Source organism: Somniosus microcephalus, chromosome 5 (assembly GCF_052327205.1).
Source record: "Somniosus microcephalus isolate GS21.2 chromosome 5, FLI_Smic_1.0, whole genome shotgun sequence".
Taxonomy (NCBI): domain Eukaryota; kingdom Metazoa; phylum Chordata; class Chondrichthyes; order Squaliformes; family Somniosidae; genus Somniosus; species Somniosus microcephalus.
The window spans coordinates 186,512,154-186,536,748 of NC_140991.1; the positions used below are offsets into that span (position 1 = coordinate 186,512,154).

Consider the following 24,595-nt stretch of genomic DNA (forward strand, 5'->3'; position numbering starts at 1 on the left):
TTTACTTTAATGCATTCTACTTGTGCTGATAGTTGTACTATGTCAACCATCTACATTAGCAGTTGATGACCAGACCAAAAGCTTAGTTAGCGTAGCTCACCAAAGCGTAGCTAAATTTCACAAAAGCTTTTCATGTTGACATATTGCCACTGATCCAAAGAAATAGAACAATTGGACTTGTATAATAAAAACTTACAGTAACATTTCAACTCAAACATGGTAACATTTCCGGGATTATTTTACTCCAAAGACAGTTTGCAAATTAAGTCAGAAAAATTCCTGATCATGATCTATTTTATTTAAAAAAATAAAATCTGTGTAATTGACTCCAAATTCTTCCCCAGAACAGTCCAGTTGTGGAATCATAAAGGTGTTCAATGCCCTCTTAAATGTCAGATGCAATGGTGAGTTTCTCGCAACAAAAATGTTAATAACAAAAAAAAACAGAAATTCACTATATAAAATATCAGGGAGCAAGTTCAAGGCTCAGGGTTAAATGTTTAGAAATTGCTGGAGCTTTGCTCTCATCGCTTATCACACCATAACCTCTCAAATCAAGCTTTCAATTCTTTCCCTGTTATCTATTCTGTGATTGTTTCTCACCATGTCTTCGTTTTTATTTTTGCATTTTTAATTGACAAAAAGTAATGTATTTCAGTAAAAAATGGAAATCTGTTTTTAAAGGTTGGAGGAAAAATAAGCACTGCCAAACTGAAATCTACTCTTTCTTCCCCCAACAACACATGTAACCAAGAGGGAAGGCACACTGCTCGTTCCTCGATCTCTGCCGATACCATTCCAGTCATTAAGAAATGCACATGAATATCTCATGATGACCATTTTTCTCACTCCTTGTACAAAAAGCACGCCACTTCTACACTGGGACAGAGCAAGAGAACTCACTATATGTGGAATTACAAGTGCAAAGCTGCGGTTCACCAATTAATGACACAACATGGAGCCCCAATGTGACGAGCATTGTGCAACTTTTACAAGTTTAGCGTCATTGCAAAGTAGTATCAAGATCCAAACTGACTCTGAAGCAAAACAAGGGCAAGGTTAATTCTTCCGGGGAGTTTCGCTCTGCTTTGCTCCAGTTTCAGATAGCCGAACCTGAATCTGGATTCAGGCTGCAGTTACATTATAACTGCATCGCTGGTGCAAAGCCAAAATGCTTCATGCCAGTTATGAATGCACTATTAAGTAAATTTAGGGCTCAAGATATGACTAGGTCAACTGGTTTCCACTATAAATAAAAGTTCAAAATTATTTCCTATGGTGAGTTCATCCCTTAACAATTATTTTTGTTGCACAGAAAACACCTAAAGTTTGAATGAGAAAGGTCGGTGTCGCTGCAATGTAACAGAACAAAATCATAAAGGTAATTATTCCTGGAAACAACACAGTGGGAATAAAGTTCAAATTTCTTATTAATATTCCTAGCAAATTAATTTCATGTTCAACCCTCCAAAGACTAAGATTTTATTAAAAAATCTTAATCCCAGAAGAGTTGTAAATGAAGTGCACAAATGACATTGTAGTCCTTGGAGGTTTAAAGAGCAAAGGAAGCCTAGGATGAGGTATTTTTCCATTTTATATCATTTTTAAAAAAATGGTACACTTATGAAAACATTTTTAAACAAGCATCAGCTCTCTCACTTAAGATCGGGTCTGCCACGATACTAGGCCTCTGCAGTGACATCAAAAGCAGGGAGCATCACCATGTTTCCAATAGTGGCTCCATAATAAACAGCAGAAGCTCTGTATTCAGATCAGCATGGGAGCCACAGGATCCATAGAAACCACACCACAGTCAGTATAGTTCCACAGCTCTTAAGCAATGTCAGGTTGGTCTGATCATGGACCCTATTTCCTGTGTTGCTGCTCCAGAATGCACAAGTGCAATTCCTATTTCAGACCTCATCGAAACAGCCCTGGTACTTGCAGTAAGAAAACTGACAGTTTAATAAAAATCAAATCAGATTTTCATAAAATCCTTTTTTTTAAAAAAAATAAAACGTTGGAGTGCTTTGAATAAAAAGTACTCACATTAAACTTTCATTCTTCCTTAGGGCTTCAATTTAATGAAAATTTTGTGGTGGATTCAAAACTGTTCTGACATACTCACCTTATCGTCAGTGTCCGAAGAGCTGCTGGAAGAATCAGAGCTTGATGATGAGGAGGAAGATGAAGACGGCTTGACCAAACACAATAAAAGTACAGCTTGTGAGATTTATCATTCATTTGATATAAATTAAAAAACAGTTAAAAGCAAACAGGAATGGGCAAAACCAAATGAACAAGAATTTGAAAAAACTGTTTCTTTGAAAATTTGCTCACCCTACTTTTCTTCTTTTCCTTTCGTTTTTTCTAGGTAGGAAGAGGAGCAAAGAATTAGTGAATGCACAAGGCATGCACAATGAAATATTTCTTCAAAGTAGAACACACCTTATGCAGTTCACATTAAGGTTTTTATTATTTACTTTTTCAGGTGGGGTGTATTAAAAAAAACTGCCAAGGAAATACTGAATATTAAAAAATAGCATTTTAAGTTCAAACAGAGAAAACATTTGAACTTCTACAAATTAAATATAAGCTTAGCAAAATTTCACAATTTTATAGCAGCTGCAAGAATTGGCGGCAGTTTTGCAACCTAAGGATGGCATACCATTGGCATTCCACTTTATTCTATGTGTTGAGGTTTACTGTGGAAGCGAAGGTATACTGTTGTAGCATCTGCACCTGATCCCAGAAATAGAAGTCCAACTGGCAGGATAACATTATCTCTGGTGCTTGTGTCTCAATATTAATTTGGACATTGCCATCCAAACCAGCAGGGGTTCTTACAGCACATACAAAACAGCTCCAGATACGGGCACAGTAGTGTAGCGGTTAGGTTACTGGACTAGTAATCCAAAGGCTTGGGCTAATAATCCGGATATGTGACTTCATCCACCATGGCAGTTTGTGAATTTGAAACTTAAAAAAAAACATTAAATAAATCTGGAATAAATAGCTAGCATCAGTAATGGTGACCATGAAGCTATCGGATCGTCATAAAAAAACAACTGATTCACGAACTTACTTTAGGGAAGGAAACCTGCCGTCCTTACCCAGTCCGGATTATATGCGACTCCAGACCCACAGATTCTTAACTGCCCTCTGAAATAGTCTAGCAAGCCACTCAGTTACATCAAACTGTTACAAAGAAGTACAAGAATAAAACTGAATGGACCACTCGTCATTGACCTAGGCATTGGATTTGGATACAACAAATGAACACCCAGCCTAGGCGATCCTGCAAAGTCCTCCTCATTAACATCTGGGGACTTGTGTCAAAGTTGGGAGAGCTGCCCCACAGACTAGTCAAGCAAAATCCTGACACAGTCATACTCTCAGAATCGCACCCATCAACCAATGTCCCAGACTCCTCCATCACAATCTGTAACCTCACGGCCTGGCATATTCCTCACTCCACCATTACCATCAAGCCAGGTGACCAACCCTGGTTCAATGAGGAGTGTAGAAGAGCATGCCAAGAGCAGCACCAGGCATACCCAAGACTAAGGTGCCAACCTGGTGAAGCTACAACATAGGACTACATGCATGCTAAACAGAATGTTTAGTGGAAGCAGAGTGCTATAGACAGAGCGAAGCAATCCCAAAACCGATCAGATCAAAGCTCTGCAGTCCTGCTGCATGTAGTCGTGAATGGTGGTGGACAATTAAACAACTAATGGGAGGAGGTGGCTCCATGAACATACCCACCCTCAACAATGGTGGAGCCCAGCACGCGAGTGCAAAAGTCAAGGCTGACGCATTTGCAACCATCTTCAGCCAGAAGTGCCGAGTGGAGGATCTATCTCGGCCTCCTTCTGAGGTCCCCACCACAGATGTCTGTCTTCAGCCAATTCGATTCACTCCATGTGATAAAGAAACGGCCGAGTGCACTAGATACAGCAAAGGCTCTGGGCCCCGACAACATCCTGGTTGTAGTGCTGAAGACCTGTGCTCCAGAACTAGCTGCATCGCTAGCCAAACTGTTCCAGTACAGTTACAACACTGGCATCTACCCGACAAAGTGGAAAATTGCCTAGGTATGTCCTGTCCACAAAAAGCAGGACAAATCCAATCCAGCCAATTGCTGCCCCATCAGCCTACTCTCAATCATCAGCAAAGTGTTGGAAGGTGTCATCGATATTGCTATCAAGCGGCACCTACTCATTAATAACCTGTTCACTGATGCTCAGTTTGGGTTCCACCAGGATCATTTGGCTCCAGACTTCGTTACAGCCTTGGTCCAAATATGAACAAAAGAGCTGAATTCCAGAGGTGAGGTGAGAGTGACTGCCCCTGACAGCAAGCCAGCATTTGATGGAGTGTGGCAACAAGGGGCCCGAGTACAACTGAAGTGACTGGGGATCAGAGGGAAAGCTCTCCACTGGCTGGAGTCATACCTACCACAAAGGAAGTTGGATGTGGTTGTTGGAGGCCGATCATCTCAGCCCCAGGACGTTGCTGCAGAAGTTCCTCAGGGCACTGTCCTAAACCCAACCATCTTCAGCTGCTTACACAAGAACATAAGAAATAGGAGGAGGAGTAGGCTATTCGGCCCTTCAAGCATGCTACTCCATTCAATAAGATCATGGCTGATCTTCCGCCTCAACCCCACCTTCCTGCACTATCCCTATATCACTTGGTTCCCTTAGGGTTGAATTTTGCCGATGATCAGAGGGCAGGATCAGAGGCGGGTCTGCTGTCAAAATAGAAAAGTTCGACAGCGGGTAGGGAACCTGCTGACAACCTGTTTTCATGCGAGTCTCCCAGGTGTTGGGTCTGTCAGCGCTGAGCAGACCCTCACCAAGCAGCGGGGGAGGCAATTGACATAATTAAACGTATTGTTAACATCCAATTAAGTGTTATTTTATGCCTACATTTCAATTTTACGTGCTCCCCCAAAGGGTTACCCGCTGCTTGAGGAACACGTCAGCTCAGCATGTCATGAGTGGATTCAGCATTGAATTATCTCATGACCGGACAGCTGCCAAAGTTGTATAACAGATCCCATGTTACAGCTGTTCACTTTCAAAGCTCAGAAGATGTTGGTTACTGCATCTGGAAAACATACTGAGCTTTCTGCAGCTTGCAAGTGTTTGGAGCCAACTCTCTATCCAGTGCCACCTCATTGGAACAACCTCTCTAACCATTGACAGATCGCTTCTGTCATCTCAATCTCAGCTGCCAACTATTCCACCAGCATTGTTGTCCTTGAAAATATCTCACCTTGGTCCTCAGAATATCACCAAGATCAGCCCCAAAACCAGCATCATCGGGCACACCAACAGCAACAACTACAATTTGTATTTATATGACGCCTTTAATGTAGTAAAACATCCCAAGGCACTGCACAGGAGTATTTTAAGACAAAAAATGACACCAAGCCACATAAGGATAAATCAGGGCAGGTGACCAAAAGCTTGGTCAAAGAGGTAGATTTTAAGGAGCATCTTAAAGGAGGAAAGAGACGTAGAGAGGCGGAGAGCGATTATAATCAGGGATGCTCAAGAGGGCAGAATTAGAGGAGCGCAGATATCTCAGGGAGGCTGTGGGGCTGAAGGAGATTACAGAGATAGGGAGGGGCGAGGCCATGGGAGAGATTTGAAAACAAGGATGAGAATTTTGAAATCGAGGTGCTGCTTAACTGGGAGCCAATGTCAGTCATCGAGCACAGGGGTGATGGGTGAATTGGACTTGGTGAGTTAGGACACGGGCAGCCGAGTTTTGGATGACCTCACATTTACGTAGGGTAGAATGTAGGAGGCCAGCCAGGAGTGCGTTGGAATAGTCAAGTCTAAAGGTAACAAAGGCATAGATGAGGGTTTCAGCAGCAGATGAGCTGAGGCAAGGGCGGAGACGGGCGATATTACGGAGGTGGAAGTAGGCGGTCTTTGTTATGCTGCCGATTTGTGGTCGGTAGCTCATTTCAGGATCAAATATGACACCAAGGTTGCGAACAGTCTCCGCAATCACCTGATGCTGCACAGGATACAGGGAATCAGCACCCGACCACAGTGCTGCCCGGGATGGCCTCACCATGGCCAGATTTACTTCACTTGATGCTGTACACCCTGGATGCCACATGATGCGCTAGGTTGGCACCACCCCACCCCAGCACCATAAAGCATCCCTACAATGCCCAAGCCATACTTTTCACATTCATCACCATTGCGGGGGTTGGGGGGGGGGGGGGGGTGTACCCTTATGTCTCACCATTCACTGCAACTCACTAAGCCACTTCCAAAGGTGCATGCAAATCTGTCCAAGAAAGCAAAGTGCTGAAAATAAAGGTTTCAATGTTTGACAGTACATTACCAAAAACTTCACATGAACATTGGCTAAACCACCCAAGTGCCTACCCTTGTGTATTGTTAGTTGGTATGCTTGCAGTAGGATGCAGGTGAGTGTGAGGGGTGGCTAGTGAAATGGGAAAGTGATGATGTAGATAGAGAGGGATGGGTGGAGGTGCAAGGTAAGTTGGTGTGAGTAAAGATGTGCAGGAGTAGGGAAGGCAGAGTGATGTGGATGTGATGAGTGGCACAGCAGGATGAGGTTGAGTGTGGCTTGGCAGTAACATTTTGTGATCTACTTGCACCACTGCAGCCTGGTCCTCCTGATGACATCCCTGCTCTTGTGCCCTCCTGTGCAATGTGCAACCAGGCTGCGTTGATCTCCTGGTGAGGTCTCTTCCGCCCATTGGAAGGGAAGAGAATCTCCCTGCGTGCTGTGACTCCCTCCATAAGCAAATGGAGGGAGTCATGGGAGAGCCTGGGTGTAGCCGTGCACCTCTGTGCAGTGCTCGTCAGGGTTTGCAGCACCTCAATGCTGTAGAACATGCGACAGCAGAACTGCCAAAATCAATTTGGACATGGCCCCTTTAAGGAAACCAGCTGATAACGCATCATCAAATGACGTCACCAGACCCGCTTCCTCTAATTGGCTGGGAACCTCGCAGGGCGGGCTTAACAAGCCCTATTAACGTAAAATCACTGGACAGTGCGGGCTGCAGTAGGCAGCAGCTGGGACTGCGACACTGACCCCAGCCCCGCCTCGGTCAGCGAAATCGTGGCCTTAGTATCCAAAAATCTATTGATTGTCTTATATATTGAATGACTGAGCATCCACAGCCCTCTGGGGTAGAGAATTCCGAAGGTTCACAACCCTTTGCGTGAAGAAATTTCTCCTTATCTCAGTCCTAAATGGCCAACCCCTTATTCTGAGACTGTGACCCCTACTTCTAGACTCCCCAGCCAGGGGAAATATCCTCTCAGCATCTACCCTGTCAAGCCCTGTAAGAGTTTTGTATGTTTCAATGAGATCACCTCTCATTCTTCTAAACTCTAGGGAATATAGGCCTAGTCTACTGAATCTCTCTTCATAGGGCAATCCCCCCATTCCAGGAATCAGTCCAGTGAACCTTGGTTTCACTCCCTCTAAGGCAAGTATATCCTTAGGTAAGGAGACCAAAACTGTATATAGTACTCCATGTGTGGACTCACTAAGGCCCTATATAATTGCAGCAAGCCTTCCTTACTCTTATACGTCAATCCTTTTGTAATAAAGGCTAACATACAAATTTGCTTTCCTAATTGCTTGCTGTATCTGCATGTTATCTTTGTGATTCATGTACAAGGACACCCATGTCCAACATTTCCCAATCTCTCATCTTTTAAAAAATATTCTGCTTTTCTATTTTTCCTACCCAAGTGGATAACTTCACATTTCTCCATATTATATTCCATCTGCCATGTTCTTACCCACTTTCTTAAGCTGTCTATATCCCTTTGCAGCCTTTTTGCGTCCCCCTCATAGCTTACTTTCCCACCTCGCTTTGTATCATCAGCAAACATGGACATACTACACTCGGTCCCCTCATCCAAATCATTGATATAGATTGTAAATAGCTGAGGCCAAGCACTGATCCTTGCAATACCCCACTAATTTCAGCCTGCCAACCCAAAAATGACCCGTTTATTCCTACTCTCTGTTTTCTGTCCGGTAACCAATCCTCAATCCATGAGCCATAATTTTGTACTAACCTCTTGTCTGGCACCTTATCGAATGCTTCTTGAAATTCCAAATACACTACATCCACTGGTTCCCCCTTATCTACCCTGTTAGTTACAACCTCAAAAAAACTCTAATAGATATGTCAAACATGATTTACCTTTCATAAATCCGCATTGACTCTGCCCAATCATATTATGATTTTCTGAATGCCTTGTTATCACGTCACTAATAATACATTCTAGCAATTTCCCTACTACTGATGTCAGGCTAACTGGTTTACAGTTCCCAGTTTTCTCTCTCCCTCCTTTCTTGAATAGCAGGGTTACATTTGCTACCTTCCAATCGATAGGGTCTGTTCTAGAATCTAGGGAATTCTGGAAGATCAAAACAAATGCATCTACTTTCTCTGTAGCCATCTCTTTTAAAAGGATGTAGGCCATCAGGTCCAGGGGGATTTGTTGGATTTTAATCCCATTAATTTCTCCAGTACTACTTCTTTACTAATACTAATTTCTTTGAATTTCTTTTTCTCACTAGACCCTTGATTCCCCACTGTTTCTTGAATGTTTTTTGTGTCTTCTTCCGTGAAGACAGATACAAAAAGTATGTGTTTAAAGTCTCTGCCATTTCCTTATTCTCCATTATAATTTCTCATGTCTCTGCTTCATCAATGACCTTTCCTCCACCATAAGGTCAGAAGTGGGGACGTTTGCTGATGATTGCAGTGTTCAGTTCCATTGGCAATTCCTCAAATAATGAAGCAGTCCGTGCCCACATTCAGCAAAACATGGACAATATCCAGGCTTGGGCTAATAAGTGGAAAATAACATTCGCACCACACAAATGCCAGCCAATGACCATCTCCAACAAGAGAAAATCTAACCACCTCCCCATGACATTCAACGGCATTACCATCGTCAAATCCCCCATCATCAACATCCTGGGGGTCACCATTGGTCAGAAACTTAACTGGACCAACCACATTATTACTGTGGCTACAAGAGCAGGTCAGAGGCTGGGTACCCTGCGGTAAGTGAATCACCTCCCGACTCCCCAAAGCCTTTCTGTTATCAACAAGGCACAAGTCAGGAGTGTGATTGAATACTCTCCACTTGCCTGGATGAATGCAGGTCCAACAACACTCAAGAAGCTCAACACCATCCAGGACATAGCAGCTCGCTTGATCAGCACTCCTTGCACCACCTTAAACATTCATTCCCTCCACCACCAGCACACCGTGGTTGCAGTGTGTACCATCTACAAGATGCACTGCAGCAACTTGCCAAGGCTTCTTCGACAGCACTTCCCAAATCCGCAACCTCTACCACCTAGAAGGACAAGGGCAGCAGGCACATGGGAACACCACCACCTGCAAGTTCCCCTCCAAGTCGCACACCATCCTGACTTGGAAATATAGCGTTGTTCCTTCATTGTCACTGGGTCAAAAGCCTGGAACTCCCCACCTAACAAAACTTTGGAACAACCTTCACCTCATGGTCTGCAGCAGTTCAAGATGGCGACTCATCACCACCTTCTCAAAGGCAATTAGGAATGGGCAATAAATGCTGGCCTTGCCAGCGATGCCCACATGCAGTGAATGAATAAATAAAAAAGCCTGCAAAACAATGCGCAAATGGGTAGGGTAATCCTAACTGGACAAGTAGCCAGAAGCTTGCAAGTCTTTAGCTAGCTAAACTCCAACCTGTACCCCTGCACACACTTCAAGGTCCCCAAGCTTTACCTCTGTTAATAGAGTCCAGGGAGCTCAGGAGCAGGTTAAGTGGGGTGTGCCCTTTGGGCGGAGAGTGTGCGCACTCGGACAATCAGAAATTTCACATATGCAGATTTCTCAGTAACTTGGTTCAGAGACTTAAACACGTTGATGGGTTTCTGCAAACATCATGTAGCTGAAACACCCCCAAAAAACAAAAACTAAACTAAGACTTTGGGGGATGGGGGGTAAAGAATGCAAAAAGAAAAATATTGCGGATGCAGGAAATCTTTAATACAAACTTGTGTTCAGCAGCTTTAGGGCATTGAACAGTTAACTACACTGCACACAGTAACAGGTTAATATTTTCAGGTTAGGTACAGAGAGTGATAAATGCCAAAGTAAAGCTTTAAACTGTGCCAACAGTGCACCTTAGCTCAGCCTCAGAAGGGGCCCCACTTTATTATATTTCAATTCTAACAAGATATTTCATTTTTGAACACTAGCTCTTATTTCCATATATCTCAGTTTCGTTTTTTAAATTGTGGACAGTTTGTGATGAGAATATATGCCAACTAGAAATTTAATTGAGATTGCTCAAATTAATTTGAATTAGGACCTTACAGAAAGTTCCTTCAGGTTTGGATGCAAACATAAACCAAATCCACTATGCCCATCCAGCCCTTGGGTTTGTAGTTTTAAGCATTTTGTTAAGTTTTACCTCTCTCTTTTTGGATGAACTTTCACTTCCACCAAGTATCTTCTCCCTATGCTTCTCTAGTTCTCTTCTCCATTTCTGAAAGTAGTAAAGCAAAACATTGAGTCAAAAATAGGACAATTGGCACATTACTATTAATTAACTGAAGCACAAACCATTGTTCAGGACTTCTATATTGCCAATGATTTCAGTAAATCCCTGACACTAAAGATTTACTTTACCTGTCTATCACACTGGCATCGATACTCATGGGTTTATTTCATATTTGTGGAAGAACGTCATTGAAATAGTACAGGAAACTTTTGTGGTATGCATCATTCAGATACAATTGTGGTTTTTTTTTTTTTTTTTTACAAACAGCAGACATTTTCCATCTGTGTCAGTGGTTCAGTGAGATCTGTGCTTCATATTCTTGCAAACTTATTGAAGCAGTATGCATTGCAATGAATATCACAAAGTACAAATTCTCATTTTTACTAGAACAAAATATTAACTAGCAACTGTAAACATTAATGTCCTCAAAATAACAGCTCAGATTTTGCAGTAAAAATAATGGTGAAGCCATCAACGTTCACTCTTAAGAGTAAATTGGACAGCAACTTATGGCGACCGCACATGCACAGTTAAACTTGGAAATCAGGAGGTTGCTGTCCAAGATGCCCTGCTCCTCCAGAAGCTGCGCTATTACAGTATCTTGCCGAGAGTCTCAGCATTGAAACACATGGAAGGGTGTGAAGTTGCAGTATTTACATGATAGATACCCACTAAACTCGCCAGAAAAAGTTAGGGCTTGTCCATTTCAATGTAAGTACATTTTTTTACGGTGTGGGAAGTCTTAATTACTGCCAAACAACCTCTCTGGCACTGAAAATTAACTTTACAAGTGTGGAGTCTCATTCCTTCAGATTTTAATTATTGTTGGAGATTTAAAAAAAGTTGGAATACATTTTTTAAACTTTTACTTTCTGTCTCTTATCTCTCTGTTAATCCCATCTTTCTTTTACTTTTTGTACACGATTTGGCATTGAATTAACTATTCTAACTTACACTTCCTGGTTCAGACTGTGCGCCTCAGTAAGGATTCTTTAATCGGATTGGTTAAGGAGATACACAGCTGCTTTCCTGTTCACACAGGTCCCAGATCCCCTGTAGAGGGCACTACGCCTAAATGGATTTCTAATCACCGCAAGTTCCAGTGCAAAAGCCGGGCCAACATGAAGCAGCTACTTAGAACAGTGTATTATATCACCAAGGATCATTCCTCCTATACACAATAGACATTATGTTCACTTTATGAATCAACAAACCTTAAACACATTTATACAGCTTTCACATGAATGACTCAGTTCAACTTTTCCACACTTCAAAAGCTTTCAGACTTATAATACTGACCAAAAGGCAATTTACAATGTTTAAAGCAGAAAGCAACCCTAACATTATCAAACCTGCTGACAAAGGTGGCGCTGTTGTTGTTTGGCGAACCGACCTCTACCTTGCGGAGGCTGCACGCCAACTCTGACATCTCCTCCTAACTCCCCCTGGACCATGACCCCACTACTGAACATCAAGCCATCATTTCCAAGAGTCACTGACCTCATCTCTGGAGAGCTTCCCTCCACAGCCTCCAACCTCATAGTCCCCCAACCCCATACAGCCTGCTTCGACCTCTTTCCCAAGATTCACAAACAGGACTGCCCTGGTAAACCCATCATTTCAGCTTGCCCTTGTCCCAATGAACTGATTTCTTCCTATCTCAACTCTATTTTTTCTCCCCTTGTCCAGTCTTTTCCCACCTACATCTGCGACTCTTCAGACGCTCTCCACCACTTTAACAGTTTCCTGGCCCTAACCGTCTCCTTTTCACTATGGACGCCCAATCCTTCTACACTTCCATCCCCCACCAGGACGGCCTGAGGACGCTCCGCTTCTTCCTTGAACAGAGGCCCAACCAGTCCCCATCCACCACCACCCTCCTCCACCTGGCTGAACTTGTTCTGACATTGAACAACTTCTCCTTTGACTCCACACACTTCCTCCAAGTAAAAAGTGTTGCTATGGGAACTCACATGGGTCCTAGCTATGCCTGCCTTTTCGTGGGATATGTGGAACATTCTTTGTTACAGTCCTACTCAGGTCCCCTCCCTCACCTCTTTTTCCGAAAGTCTACATCAGTGCCGTTTCCTGCTCTCGCCCCGAACTGGAAAATTTATTTCGCTTCGCTTCCAATTTCCCTCCTTGCTTCACCTTCACATGGTCCATCTCCGACTCATCCCTTCCTCGACTTCTCTGTCTGCATTTCTGGGGACAGGCTATCAACCAACATCCAGTAGAAGCCCACTGACTCCCCCAGATAACTTGATTACATTTCCTCCCACCCCACTTCCTGTAAGGACTTTATTCCATTCTCCCAGTTTCTCCATCTCCGTCACATCTGTTCTGATGATGCCACCTTCCATACTAGTGCTTCCTTTTTCCTCAACCGAGGATTCCCCTCTACCGTGTCTGTTCCATTTCGCACACTTCTGCGCTCACCCCTTCCCCTCCCTTCCAGAACCACGATAGGGTTCCCCTTCTCCCCCACCAGCCTCCACATTCAACGGATCATACTCCGCCATTTCCGCCAGCTCCAGCATGATCCCACCACCAAACACATCTTCCCCTCCCCTTTCAACATTCCAAAGGGACCGCTCCCTCAGATACCCTGGTCCTCAGTCACCTCCAACACCCACTCCCCTTCCCATGGCAGATTCCCGTGCAAACGCAGGAGATTAACCACTTGCCCTTTTACCTCCTCCCTTCCCTGTCCAGTGCGCTAAACACTCCTTCCAGCTGAAGCAGCGATTTACTTGTACTTCTTTCAATTTAGTGTACTGTATTCGCTGATCACGATGTGGTCTCCTCTACATTGGCGAGACCAAATGGAAACTGGGTGACCGCTTTGTGGAACACCTCCATTCAATAAGCAAGCGTGACCCCGAGTTTCCGGTTGCCTGTCACTTTAAGCTCGTGGAACAGCACCTCATCTTTCGATTAGGCACTTTACAGCTTTCTGGACTCAACATCGAGTTCAACAATTTCAGATCATAATCTCTGCCCCCATTTTTTCAGATGGCAGCTGTTGATGATTCTGCTATTCCTATTTACATCTTTTCTAGACCCATCTTTTGTTTCTTTACTTGTTCCAATACCATCTCCCTTTGCCTTGTATTACCATACCTTTTGTCATTTAATCTCTCCGGCCTTCCACCCCATCAGACCTTCCCTTTTGTTCTTTCCTCCCCTCACCCCTTTCACTGCCTCTGCACTCGCTTAAAACCTGTATACAGGAAACTTTCGATTTACCGGCATCTAAATAACCGGAAATCTCGGTTAACCGGCAAAATTCAGGGGCAGGTTCATACTTCATATTACTTGCCTTCCTCGATCTGTTGCTGTGCAAGGGTGTGGCTGCAGCTGTTGCTAAGCTACAGAGACGCTTGGAACTTGTGGCCATTGTGCTGAACCTGTTGCTAAGCAACAGGGTTTGTTGCTTTATACGGAGCTCTCAGCTCTCCGTATCTTTTACTATAGCTCTCGGTTATCCGGAATTTTTGATGAACCGGCACCACGTCGGTCCCGTCGGTGCCGGATAAAAAAAAGTTTCCTGTATCTCTAACTTTTTCCAGTTCTAACTAAAGGTCATCGACCTGAAACGTTAACTCTGTTTCTCTCTCCACAGACGCTGCCTGACCTGCTGAGTATTTCCAGCATTTTCTGTTTTTATTTCAGAAAGCAACGGGCTTTATATCAAACTAAAGGACACTTCTATAATACCCAGAAGTAACACTGTGGGGAGGCAGTGAAGTAGTGCCAAGGAGGTACCGGGCCAAATCAGAGATCACACAGACAGGGAGGCACTGTAATAGTTGCATACATTTTTATGAAAAAGATTAAAAGGAAGTTCAAAATTTAAAATGCAGCCATTCTAGAGTGACTGTACCTAGAGGCCCCGGCAGTGGATGGCAGCAGGCATGAATCTGATTTTTTAGAGGGAAAGCAGGAGGCTAAAAGCGTTTTAAAAAAGGGCAGGGGGGGGTAAAATAAGATTAAGGTGAAAAAACTGTAAAAAAGGATAAGTTAAAAGTAAAACTTACTTGAACAGAAAACAAGGTAGCAGAGAGAATTTTGAAAATTAGACCCTGAAACTGTTCAAAACACCACCCAATAGCCAGAGCCTGCAATTGCAGACTAAACAAGATTTAAAAAAAAACATCTATCAGTATAAATTGCCAGCTATTCTGTGCCACACAGGCAGTAGTGACACTTTTAACATTGTAAATACCATTTGCAGTGCCACTTCCAAGTGCAATAGGAATTGCACGTATTTATGAGCTTTCAATGAAGCGCGCACCTCACGTACCGAATTTAACATACAATAGCTTATGTACACAGACAAATAAATCCTCTGCAACATTAACCTGTTAGAGAAATAGCAAACAGGACAGAGAAACAAAGCACACGATCTAAAATTAGATAAAATGAACGAACTTACAGTTTTGAGCAAAAAAGTGCTTAATTGCGAGTAAGCTACTGAAATTTACTATCTTTTATGAGGGGTTGAGGCACCCTATAAAGTATTAACAAACCTCATTCATTTTCTCTTCAAAATCTGCAAGGGTTTTTGAACCTTTCTTCTTCTTTTCAAGCTGCTCTTTTAATTCTTCCCTGAAAGAGTACAAAACAAGTTACTAATCTTATTTCTCTGGTCATTTACAGATCACAATTTAACAAGTGTTCTCAAAAGCAATGTCAAAAGGTTATTTAGAGTAAATATTAAAGGAGAAGCAAAGTGTTCCCTTTAGATTTGGTTTCTCCTTTGAGGCCAGGTCAAATTGAGGCAGTTACATACAACAGTTGGAGCAGCAGAAGCCACAAGCATTTTAACTGGTGCACGTGAACTCAGATTACTGCAACCCCAGGGAAAAGGTTAGGTGGTTTTATACTTTGGATGCAATTAATATCAAAAAATGTCAGATGTGCAATATGCTTAATCCAATTCTGCTCTGACAATGCAATTCCTTAACAGCCAACAAACAAGCACATCCGAACCCTGATGGATCCTTGTCAACCCAAGCTTGGGTATTTTTCCACACGTATACTAAAGGATTACTGAAGTCTAGCAAAAAATAATTATACTTACATAAAAACATTTAAAATAGTGGATTACATATTGTTTTAAAACTTCTTTTCTCATTTTGTACTAAGATTTTTTTCGGATATACAGTAATTTAGATTCTGTTTATCGCCTGGTTACTAGCAAGTGACTGCTAATAAGATCAAATACTAAACACTGCCTAGATTTGTTCAGCTGTCAATCTAGGGCTCTTCATAATTAACAGCATCTTTAGTGAAGTTGGTCCGCAAATAGTTCAAGATTAGAATTTTCTTTAGTGTCCTACGGAAAAGCAACCTTGGGATATGTACACTTTGCTACATACCATTCAAAACTATGTTAAATTTTGAAGGGAGGGGAGGTGGCAAAATGATTTTTCAACAAAAGCACCTTTTAGCCCATCAAATGGTTAGAATCTCAACATAGTAAAGAGTGTCTTTTGTAATTGCCCTATGTGACTTAAGCTGCAATGTACTAGAGTATAGTGACTCTTCCAGTGTTACAAATAAGTTTTTCTTGCAAGTTGAATTGATGTTTTAAGAATTACTTTACTGTATTATAAAACTAGCTTCTGCTGATGGCTCAGCAAGCTCATGTATTGAATAGCCGAGCCACATAAACTAGGCAGGTTTCTGGCGCGAATCCCAGCTGGTGCTGCATTAGCTGATATCAGGCAGGTGCACTATAATTGGCCTGAGTGCCCAAAGGGAGGGAGAGTGAAAGAAATGGCTAGAATCCTGATGCTATCCAGTCATCCCTGTTGGAGGAGCATGCAAGAATGTCAGTCAAGGACAGGATTGGGTTCTATCTGTTGCAGACTGTCAATATGCACTGTCGAGACTCCAACATGTATAATGGCCACTTGGGCAAGGTGCTTAAGGGGAAAATTGGCAAGGAAATATTCTACATAAAGAAAACTAGAGATTAAGATCACTTAAATCTAGCATGCACGCGGAGATACAGAAATCTTGTAAAGTACATGGAGACCAATTTTAGGCGGCCAAAATAGTCATAAAAATGGAACAAGATTTTGAAAATATCTGTTCAGTATAGCAAAAATAAATTGGTACAAATCTCCATTAGATAAAGGGAAAGGAAAGACTGGAGCATTATCTTTTTTTCAAAATACTGCACTTTTTATAGATGAAGAAGATACGCTCACCAAATAGTTCTTCAACTCTTTTTAAAAATGTCAACTTTCTTGCTAGCATGGAGACCCTGAAGAGATTCATTCTCTGCTAGGGTACTCGGTGATGCCAGTTATGGTGCAAATCCCTTCATCCCAGACCAGTTCAATTGCAAACAGAATGAGCCTTCAAACTGCCAAGAGCTGCTGAACCTTGGAAACTATAATATTGATAGGATTGTAGTTTTAAAAATTCCCAATTTGTTTGGCATTAGTTTCTTTTTTCCATAGAAAGGGGGAATACTTTGAATAAAATCATTCCCCTTGGAATTACATTCCCCTTTAACCCTAGATCATGAACATCCCAGGACCTTTATAAGTAGGAAAAAATATTTCTTAAAAGATTATAATTACAGTTAGGTATGACTAATAGGCACTTATTCATAGAATTCCTTCCCAGTTTATAACACGCTGCCCTTATATGGCCCTTCCATTGATCGATATAAGCCTTCTTTGCAGGGAGCTGGCATGGATCTCTGTTGGGTGCTGCAGAATAGGCACTCTCTACCAGTCTTAAAGACATATCACAGACTTGATTTCAAATGAACCCCAACCCCCCACCCCACCAAATTATTTTTTCAATATGCACTGCAGCAGGCACACTAAATATCTCAAAAATAGCTGCAAAGTAGTAGGGCCTAGAAATTCGGGGGTTTAGCGCCAACCGTTAAGGCCCGATTCGGGAAAAAAATGGTGGCCGCTGCACTTCCGTCCGCTGGTCCCGTGGTGGCCGCCATTTTCAGCTGGGCGGCAGTGCGGCCAATGTCTGCGCTCACTATCATTATGGAGATTATACAGATAGTGACGTCTGTGAGTGTGCAACGCTCACTTGACGCCCTATTTACCATTTTAGAGTGCGCCGCTCCACTTACCTGCCTGTCTTAATTGCGACCAGCTGAACAAGCATTGAGAAGCAGGAAGGAGGCTCCAGTAGCGGTATTTAAAAGGATCAGCAGCAACAACTTGCAGCTGACATGTTTCTTCAGTTTGACTGACTCTGCGGAACTTTCTGCAACTCTAGCAGCTTTCTAAATTTCTTTCAAGGTCCTATGGTGACAGGGAGTGTTGTTGCAAGTGGAGAACACCTTCATTATTATTTAAAGGCTTCTGGTCACAACACTTGCTCACAGTCATGGGGGCTTTACTGGCAGTCCCCCTCGCACTCGAGTATCTTCAGGAGAGGGAACGGAAGCAGCGAAGAAGATGAACACAGAGTGAGGAGGAGGGGGGCCAGGAGGGCTCTCAACAGGAGGCCTTACCCACCTAAGGTCTTCAGAGAGCACTTCTCTTATATCCACTTATATAAGCGAGGAGCAGTGTATTAGGAGGCTCCGCTTCACCAAGGAGGTGGTCACAGAACTCTGACACCTCCTGCAACCAGACCTGCAGCCGGAGAGCAGGGCAAACACGGCTCTCCCAGTGGCCCTCAATTCTTCGCCAGCGGATCCTTCGAGTTTGCAGCAGGAGACATAGCTAACATCTCACAGTTCGCCGTCAATCGCTGCATCTGGGACTAAGTTTTCTTCTCTAGAAGCAGAAGGATTGCGCATGAGGCTTTGCCAGGATAGTGGGCTTCCCCATGGTGCAGGGCACCATCGACTGCACGCACGTGGCTTTGCGGGCACCGCTTAACAATCCTAAGATCTTCTGTAACCGCAAAGGCTACCAGTGCATCCTGATGGTCAATGCCCGCTATCCTGGCAGCAGGATGCCTTCATCCTGCGTCAGTCCGGCAAGCCAGCAATCTTCCAGCCACCACGTCAAACCCGAGGGTGGCTGCTGGGAGGCAAGAGCTACCTGCTGTGCATCTGGCTGATGACTGCTTTCCACAACCCCAATACTTGTGCCCGGGAGGGCTGGCGGAGGGGGAGGGGTTCGCAGAATTTCATAACGCCCTCCTGGGCTCAAAGCTGAAATGAGAGGCACCACAAAACAAAGATTCCAAACAAAATTAATAAACTTAATAATTAATTCACAAATACTATATCAACTAATCACCTTGTGCAATCCCTTAGTGCCTGTTGTTCGGGTGCCTTTTCCTGCTCCAGTGCTTGTACAAAGTGCTCCCCCAGTGGCTGCAGCATGGCTGGCGGAAGCTACGGACCTAGAAGGCCCGGCTGTGGACTGCACCACCTCGGCATAGGCAAGGGCAATGGCGGAGTGGCAGCGGTGGGAACAGGAATGCTGTCATCCTGAGAGAGGACAGCAGGGTCCCTGCTCCACAGGCCCAATGCCATTCCCCTGGGGCAGTGCCTCAGCATTCCTAGCAATCTGCTGGAGGACAGATTGTTTGCCTGCTGCGACACCCTGCAAGCCCCAGTCAACACTGGTAAACCCAGCCACGATGGCAGCAGTCTGATCTTGCGTGGCAGCAAGCAGAGACTGCAGGACAGTGGTCTGTGCTTCCGCTGCAGCACTGAGACATTGGGTCACTTCCGCCTGTGCTGCAATGGCAGCCGCAACATCAGGTCTGGGTCAACACAGTCCCTCCTGGAGTTTTCCATCATTTCCAGCTTGGGAATCATGGGTTCCAAGCTCTGCACAAAGCCCCAACAAATGTTGGAGGCGGACTCCTCCATGCTGCTTGACATTGCCAAGAGGCTCTATGGCAGGCTTGCCATTGCACCATGCAATTTGATGTGCATGCCCATCACCCTTCTCTGAAGGCCACCCCATCGAGGTCCTCATCCGAGTCGTGTGCAGCAGAGCGTGCGCGAATTCGCCCTCCGGGGAGCTGGCCCCGAGCTACCCATCCCCCTGGCCTTGCTGCAGCCCACTCATGTCTGGTGCCTCACCCTGTGCAGATCCCGCATCTACACTACCCTCTAAACTACGCACAGTGCCAGTTTCTGAGCTGGTGATGGGAATGTCAAATGCAGTGACAGCGTGTCTTCTTTTACCTCGCTCGCTTCCATCGCCTCAAGGTCAGGCTCTGCGGCTGCTTGTTTTTGGTCATCGGAAAGCAGAAAGGCACAAGGGTCGAGTTGTGGTGAGCGGGATGGGGAAAAGAGCAAGATATGCATGCATACAGCATCAGCAGCTTATAAGTGAGAAGAGATTGTGGGATGAGGGGGAAGTGGGATGTGAGAAGAAGGATTAGAAATGAGCATGCCGTTGTTGTCCCCAAGGGCTTCGACTTCGCCTGTTGCCACAGCCTCAGTGACTTGCCGTCCAATGATGTCGAGCACACTCCTCCAGTTGGCTCAAGGCCTATATTGAGGCTTGCCGCCCCACCTGTCTGCTGCCAGTGATTGTGCGGCTTTAGCCTGCAAGAGAAAGGAAAGTGTGTCAGTGACTGTGGAGCAACGTGTTTGGGTAATGTGCCTTCCATAGCTGAATAGCCGTCAGTGTGTGCAACGTGCGAGATGTGGGTGTGAGTGTTACAGCAGTGGTAAGGTTGTGAGGGTGAAGTGAAGCTATGATTGTGAGGTCTGAGTGGCGATAGCTACAGATTACTAGTAGGTGAGTGATGGGGGTGTGCTGCATTGAGCAGTGTGTGAGGCTTGTGGTGCAGATGGTGGGAGTGGCGATAGCTACAGATTGCTAGTAGGTGAGTGATGGGGGTGTGCTGCATTGAGCAGTGTGAGGGGCTTGTGGTGCAGATGGTGGGAATGGCAGTTGCTGAAGCCTTCACTCACCTTGACCTGCCGTGTGAGGTCATTAAACTTCTTGTGGCATTGGATTCAGGACCTGGGGACCACACTGGTGGCCGTCACATAAGCAGATATCTCCTGCTAGAGCCTGCCACACGTATGGGTCGATGGCTTCCACCACCAGTGCCTCCAGAGTTGTATCCGAGAACTGTGCTGATTTCTCCGTCTGCTGCCGCTCAGGCATCTCTTCCTAATCGGTTCTGCTACCAAGTTGCACTCCAAATGAAAGGACAATAAGCTGCTGCTGCATCAAAGCACCTCCCCTTTAAGTAGTGGAGAAAGCCTAGGCCAAACATGACTTGGAATTAGACTGCACCCAATATTGGCCCACCTGTTGAGCAGTTATCCAATGAGCAACGGTTTTAGCGCGGAGGTCAGCACTATAATCAAGTAACTGAGCACTCCTAGATCACTTTGACCTAGTGCAGCTAAATAGCGCTGGGCCATGACACTGTCCATTTTCGGGCAATATCCAATTTCTAGGCCTAGCTGTCTTTAAAATATAGGTTGCTTACTGAAAAACAAATTTAAAAGTGACACAAACTGAAACAGTGAATGGGTGATGCAAATCAGGCAAATTGTTTACACATTTAATAACAAGTTGTAATGGAACAAATCAATAATTCCAGCAGCAGCTCCCAAGATATACAAGCAGTGTTTTCTCATGTGGTATGATGTGGAATTCAAAATGAGATTACTTATCAATATTGGAGGAAAGTCAACGAGTGCAGCACTAATGATCAAATATCCATTTTGAAAAGTCAGAATGACCTCAAAAGGTTAAACAAGAGCCAAGTTTGTTTTTCTTATAGTAACTGATTTGTGAATCAGAAACAATTTAAGATATATACTTGTAGGACTGAATTGCAAATAAGTGGATAAATTTACAATTAAAAAAATAAAAATCAGCTTCAGTAACAAAAAATTGCATTCTAAACTAAGTTTTGCAAGTTTCTGGAAAAATAGCTACAAAATAAAGTGCCATAGATTGAACGTACATATTATTTGCATTTAGATATTTCTTTGACATTGAAATATCACAAACTCCTTGCTACAAATGAAAGAAATCTGAGCAAAAAACAAAACTTAAACAATATTGCACAAGTGTAATATTTTTCTGTGCATCTTACCAAGTAGGTCTTGGTCTACTCAAGTAATCTTGAATAGAAGGTCCTGAAGAAGGAGCAGGGCCTCGCGCTCTTGCAAGAGCTACTGGATTAACAAAGGCCTAAAAAAAAGGAATATTTAGACAACTGGAGCAAGGATTTATAAATATTATAATCTTTGCAAACATTAAATAGTAAAACAAGGTTGTTACCTAACCATCTGTTTATCCAAAGTAGGGGGAAAGACATTCTCTGTCCATTTATCTAATCAAGGCTGTTGACTTACTCGTATAAGAAGGTATTTTTATCGCCCACTTACTTCACAGGGTTGTCTCCAATAGAAAAAGCATTACTGAAGGGAAACCAGTAAAGTTAACAAACGAATATTAATGCCACTGGAAACATCAAGACTTTCTTTTGGAAGCAGTTTATCCAACCTCTATGATGACTAAGGGTCACCAGTGGTAGTGAGGGTTACAGAGGGACGTCTGCAGCCGCAATGGCAAGATTCACACATGCTCAGTTGCTTTAAATTTGTTTTTGTAACTTCAGAAAAGAAATGCACATATGCTTATTGCTAAAGCTACCCTGCAATATTAATGGGGCAGTGAGCAGCAAGGCAATCCCTTCCTCCACATGCAAGTCACGATCTCATAATTAGACATGCTATACAAGAAATTACAACAATAACAGCTCCCACACTTGGAGGTATAACTTAATTGTGACAGCATGTTGGAGTACTTTATTATTAGTTATTCTTTTCTGCCACCCAATATGATGTAAGGTGTGAAAGTGTTTTTGGTGAAACTTTTCCAGTTGTTGAGTGTGTTTTCTATACAATGTCTATGTTTCGCATCCATACAGGAGATTGGCATGGACAACTGCCTTATAAACCTTCAGTTTACCATTAAAATTTTATTACCGAGATATCTTCACTGCTTTCCTCCCACAGCCTCTGCACCGAGCGACTACTCATCCTCGGTGATTTCAACCTCCATTTCAATTCATCATGCTCTCTCTCCTCTGCGCTCACTAGCCTGCTGGGGGGGGTTTAAACTAACTTGGCAGGGGGATGGGATACAGAGTGGAACTATAGTAGGGGGTGATTTACAGCCAAATACGGAGGAAAAAACAAGTCAGCTGGGAAGGCAGAGCAAATATGTGAAGGCAAAAGGGAATATGGCAAGGCTGGAAGGCATTTAATTTAATGCAAGGAGTCTTGCAAATAAGGTGGATGAACTGAAGTTGTTGTTGAACACATGGGAGTACGATATTGTTGCTATCACGGAGACATGGTTGAGGGAGGGTCAGGACTGGCAGCTCAATATTCCGGGGTATAGAATCTTCAGGCGAGACAGAGGGGGGTGTAAAAGGGGAGGGGGTGTTGCAATATTAATTAAGGAATCAATTACTGCTGTAAGGAGGGATGATATATTAGCGGGTTCCTCTAATGAGGCCATATGGGTAGAACTTAAAAACAAAAAGGGGGCAAGCACTTTGCTGGGAGTGTACTATAGGCCCCCAAACAGTCAGGGGGAGATAGAGGAACAGATATGTAGGCAAATCTCAGAGAAGTGCGAAAATAATAGGGTAATAATAGTGGGGGATTTCAAATTCCCCAATATTAATTGGGATAGTCAGAGTGTGAAAGGCTTAGAGGGTGCAGAATTCTTAAAGTGCATCCAGGGGAGCTTTTTGAGCCAACATGTAGAAAGTCCTACAAGAGAGGGGGCGGTACTGGACCTAATTCTAGGGAATGTAGCCGGGCAAGTGGTGGAAGTGTCAGTAGGAGAGCATTTTGGCGACAGTGACCATAATTCGGTGAGATTTAAGGTGGTCATGGAAAAAGACAAAGACGGCCCGGAAATAAGGGTTCTAAATTGGGGGAAGGCCGATTTTAATATGATAAGGCAGGATCTGGCCAAAGTGGACTGGGAGCAGCTACTTATAGGAAAATCCACATCAAAGCAGTGGGAGACTTTCAGAAGGGAAATAGAGCGAGTACAACGCCAACATGTTCCTGTAAAGGTCAAGGGTGGGACCAACAAGCAAAGGGAACCTTGGATGACAAGGGATATACAAAAATGCATTAGGAAAAAAAGGGGGGCTTTTGGCAGTTACAAAAGACTAAAGACGGAGGAAGCCCTAGAGGAGTATAAAAAGTGCAGGGGCATACTTAAAAAAGAAATTAGGAGGGCGAGGAGGGGCCATGAAATAACACTGGCGAGCAAAATAAAGGAAAATCCTAAGATGTTTTATAAGTATATTAAGGGCAAGAGGATAACCAGGGAAAGGGTAGGGCCCATTAGGGACCAAAGTGGCAATCTGTGTGTAGAGCCAGATGATGTAGGCGGGGTTTTAAATGAATTTTTTGCATCTGTGTTCACTATGGAGAAAGACGATGTAGACATAGAAATCGGGCAAGGGGACTGTGACATACTTGAACATATTAGCATCGAGAGGGAGGAGGTACTAGCGGTTTTAGCAGGCCAAAAAGTGGATAAATCCCCAGGCCCGAACGAGATGTATCCCAGGCTGTTGTGTGAGGCAAAGGAGGAGATTGCAGGGGCTCTGACACAAATTTTCAGAACCTCACTGGCCACAGGGGATGTACCAGAGGACTGGAGAACAGCTAACGTAGTACCATTATTCAAGAAGGGTAGCAGGGATAAACCAGGGAATTACAGGCCAGTGAGCCTAACATCTGTGGTAGGGAAATTATTGGAAAAAATTCTGAGGGACAAAATTAGTCTCCACTTGGAGAGGCAAGGATTAATCGGGGATAGTCAGCATGGCTTTGTCAAGGGTAAATCATGTCTGACCAATCTGATTGAATTTTTCGAGGGGGTGACTAGGTGTGTGGATGAGGGAAATGCTGTGGATGTGGTTTACATGGATTTCAGTAAAGCTTTTGACAAAGTCCCGCATAGGAGACTGGTCAAGAAGGTAAGAGCCCATGGGATCCAGGGTGCCTTGGCGCGTTGGATCCTAAACTGGCTGAG

General features: G+C 43.9%; 1 protein-coding gene across 1 annotated transcript in view; it reads right to left on the minus strand.

Annotated features, from left to right (window-relative positions):
- Positions 1–24,595, minus strand: part of fam133b (family with sequence similarity 133 member B) — a 155,610-nt gene that overhangs the window by 19,399 nt on the left and 111,616 nt on the right. The window contains exons 2-6 of the mRNA XM_085988506.1: positions 21,618–21,715; positions 15,122–15,200; positions 10,500–10,574; positions 2,341–2,370; positions 2,129–2,197 (exon numbers count right to left, since the gene is read on the minus strand). Of these exons, the coding sequence (XP_085844632.1) occupies positions 2,129–2,197; positions 2,341–2,370; positions 10,500–10,574; positions 15,122–15,200; positions 21,618–21,715 (351 nt within the window). The remainder of the gene's footprint in view (positions 1–2,128; positions 2,198–2,340; positions 2,371–10,499; positions 10,575–15,121; positions 15,201–21,617; positions 21,716–24,595) is intronic.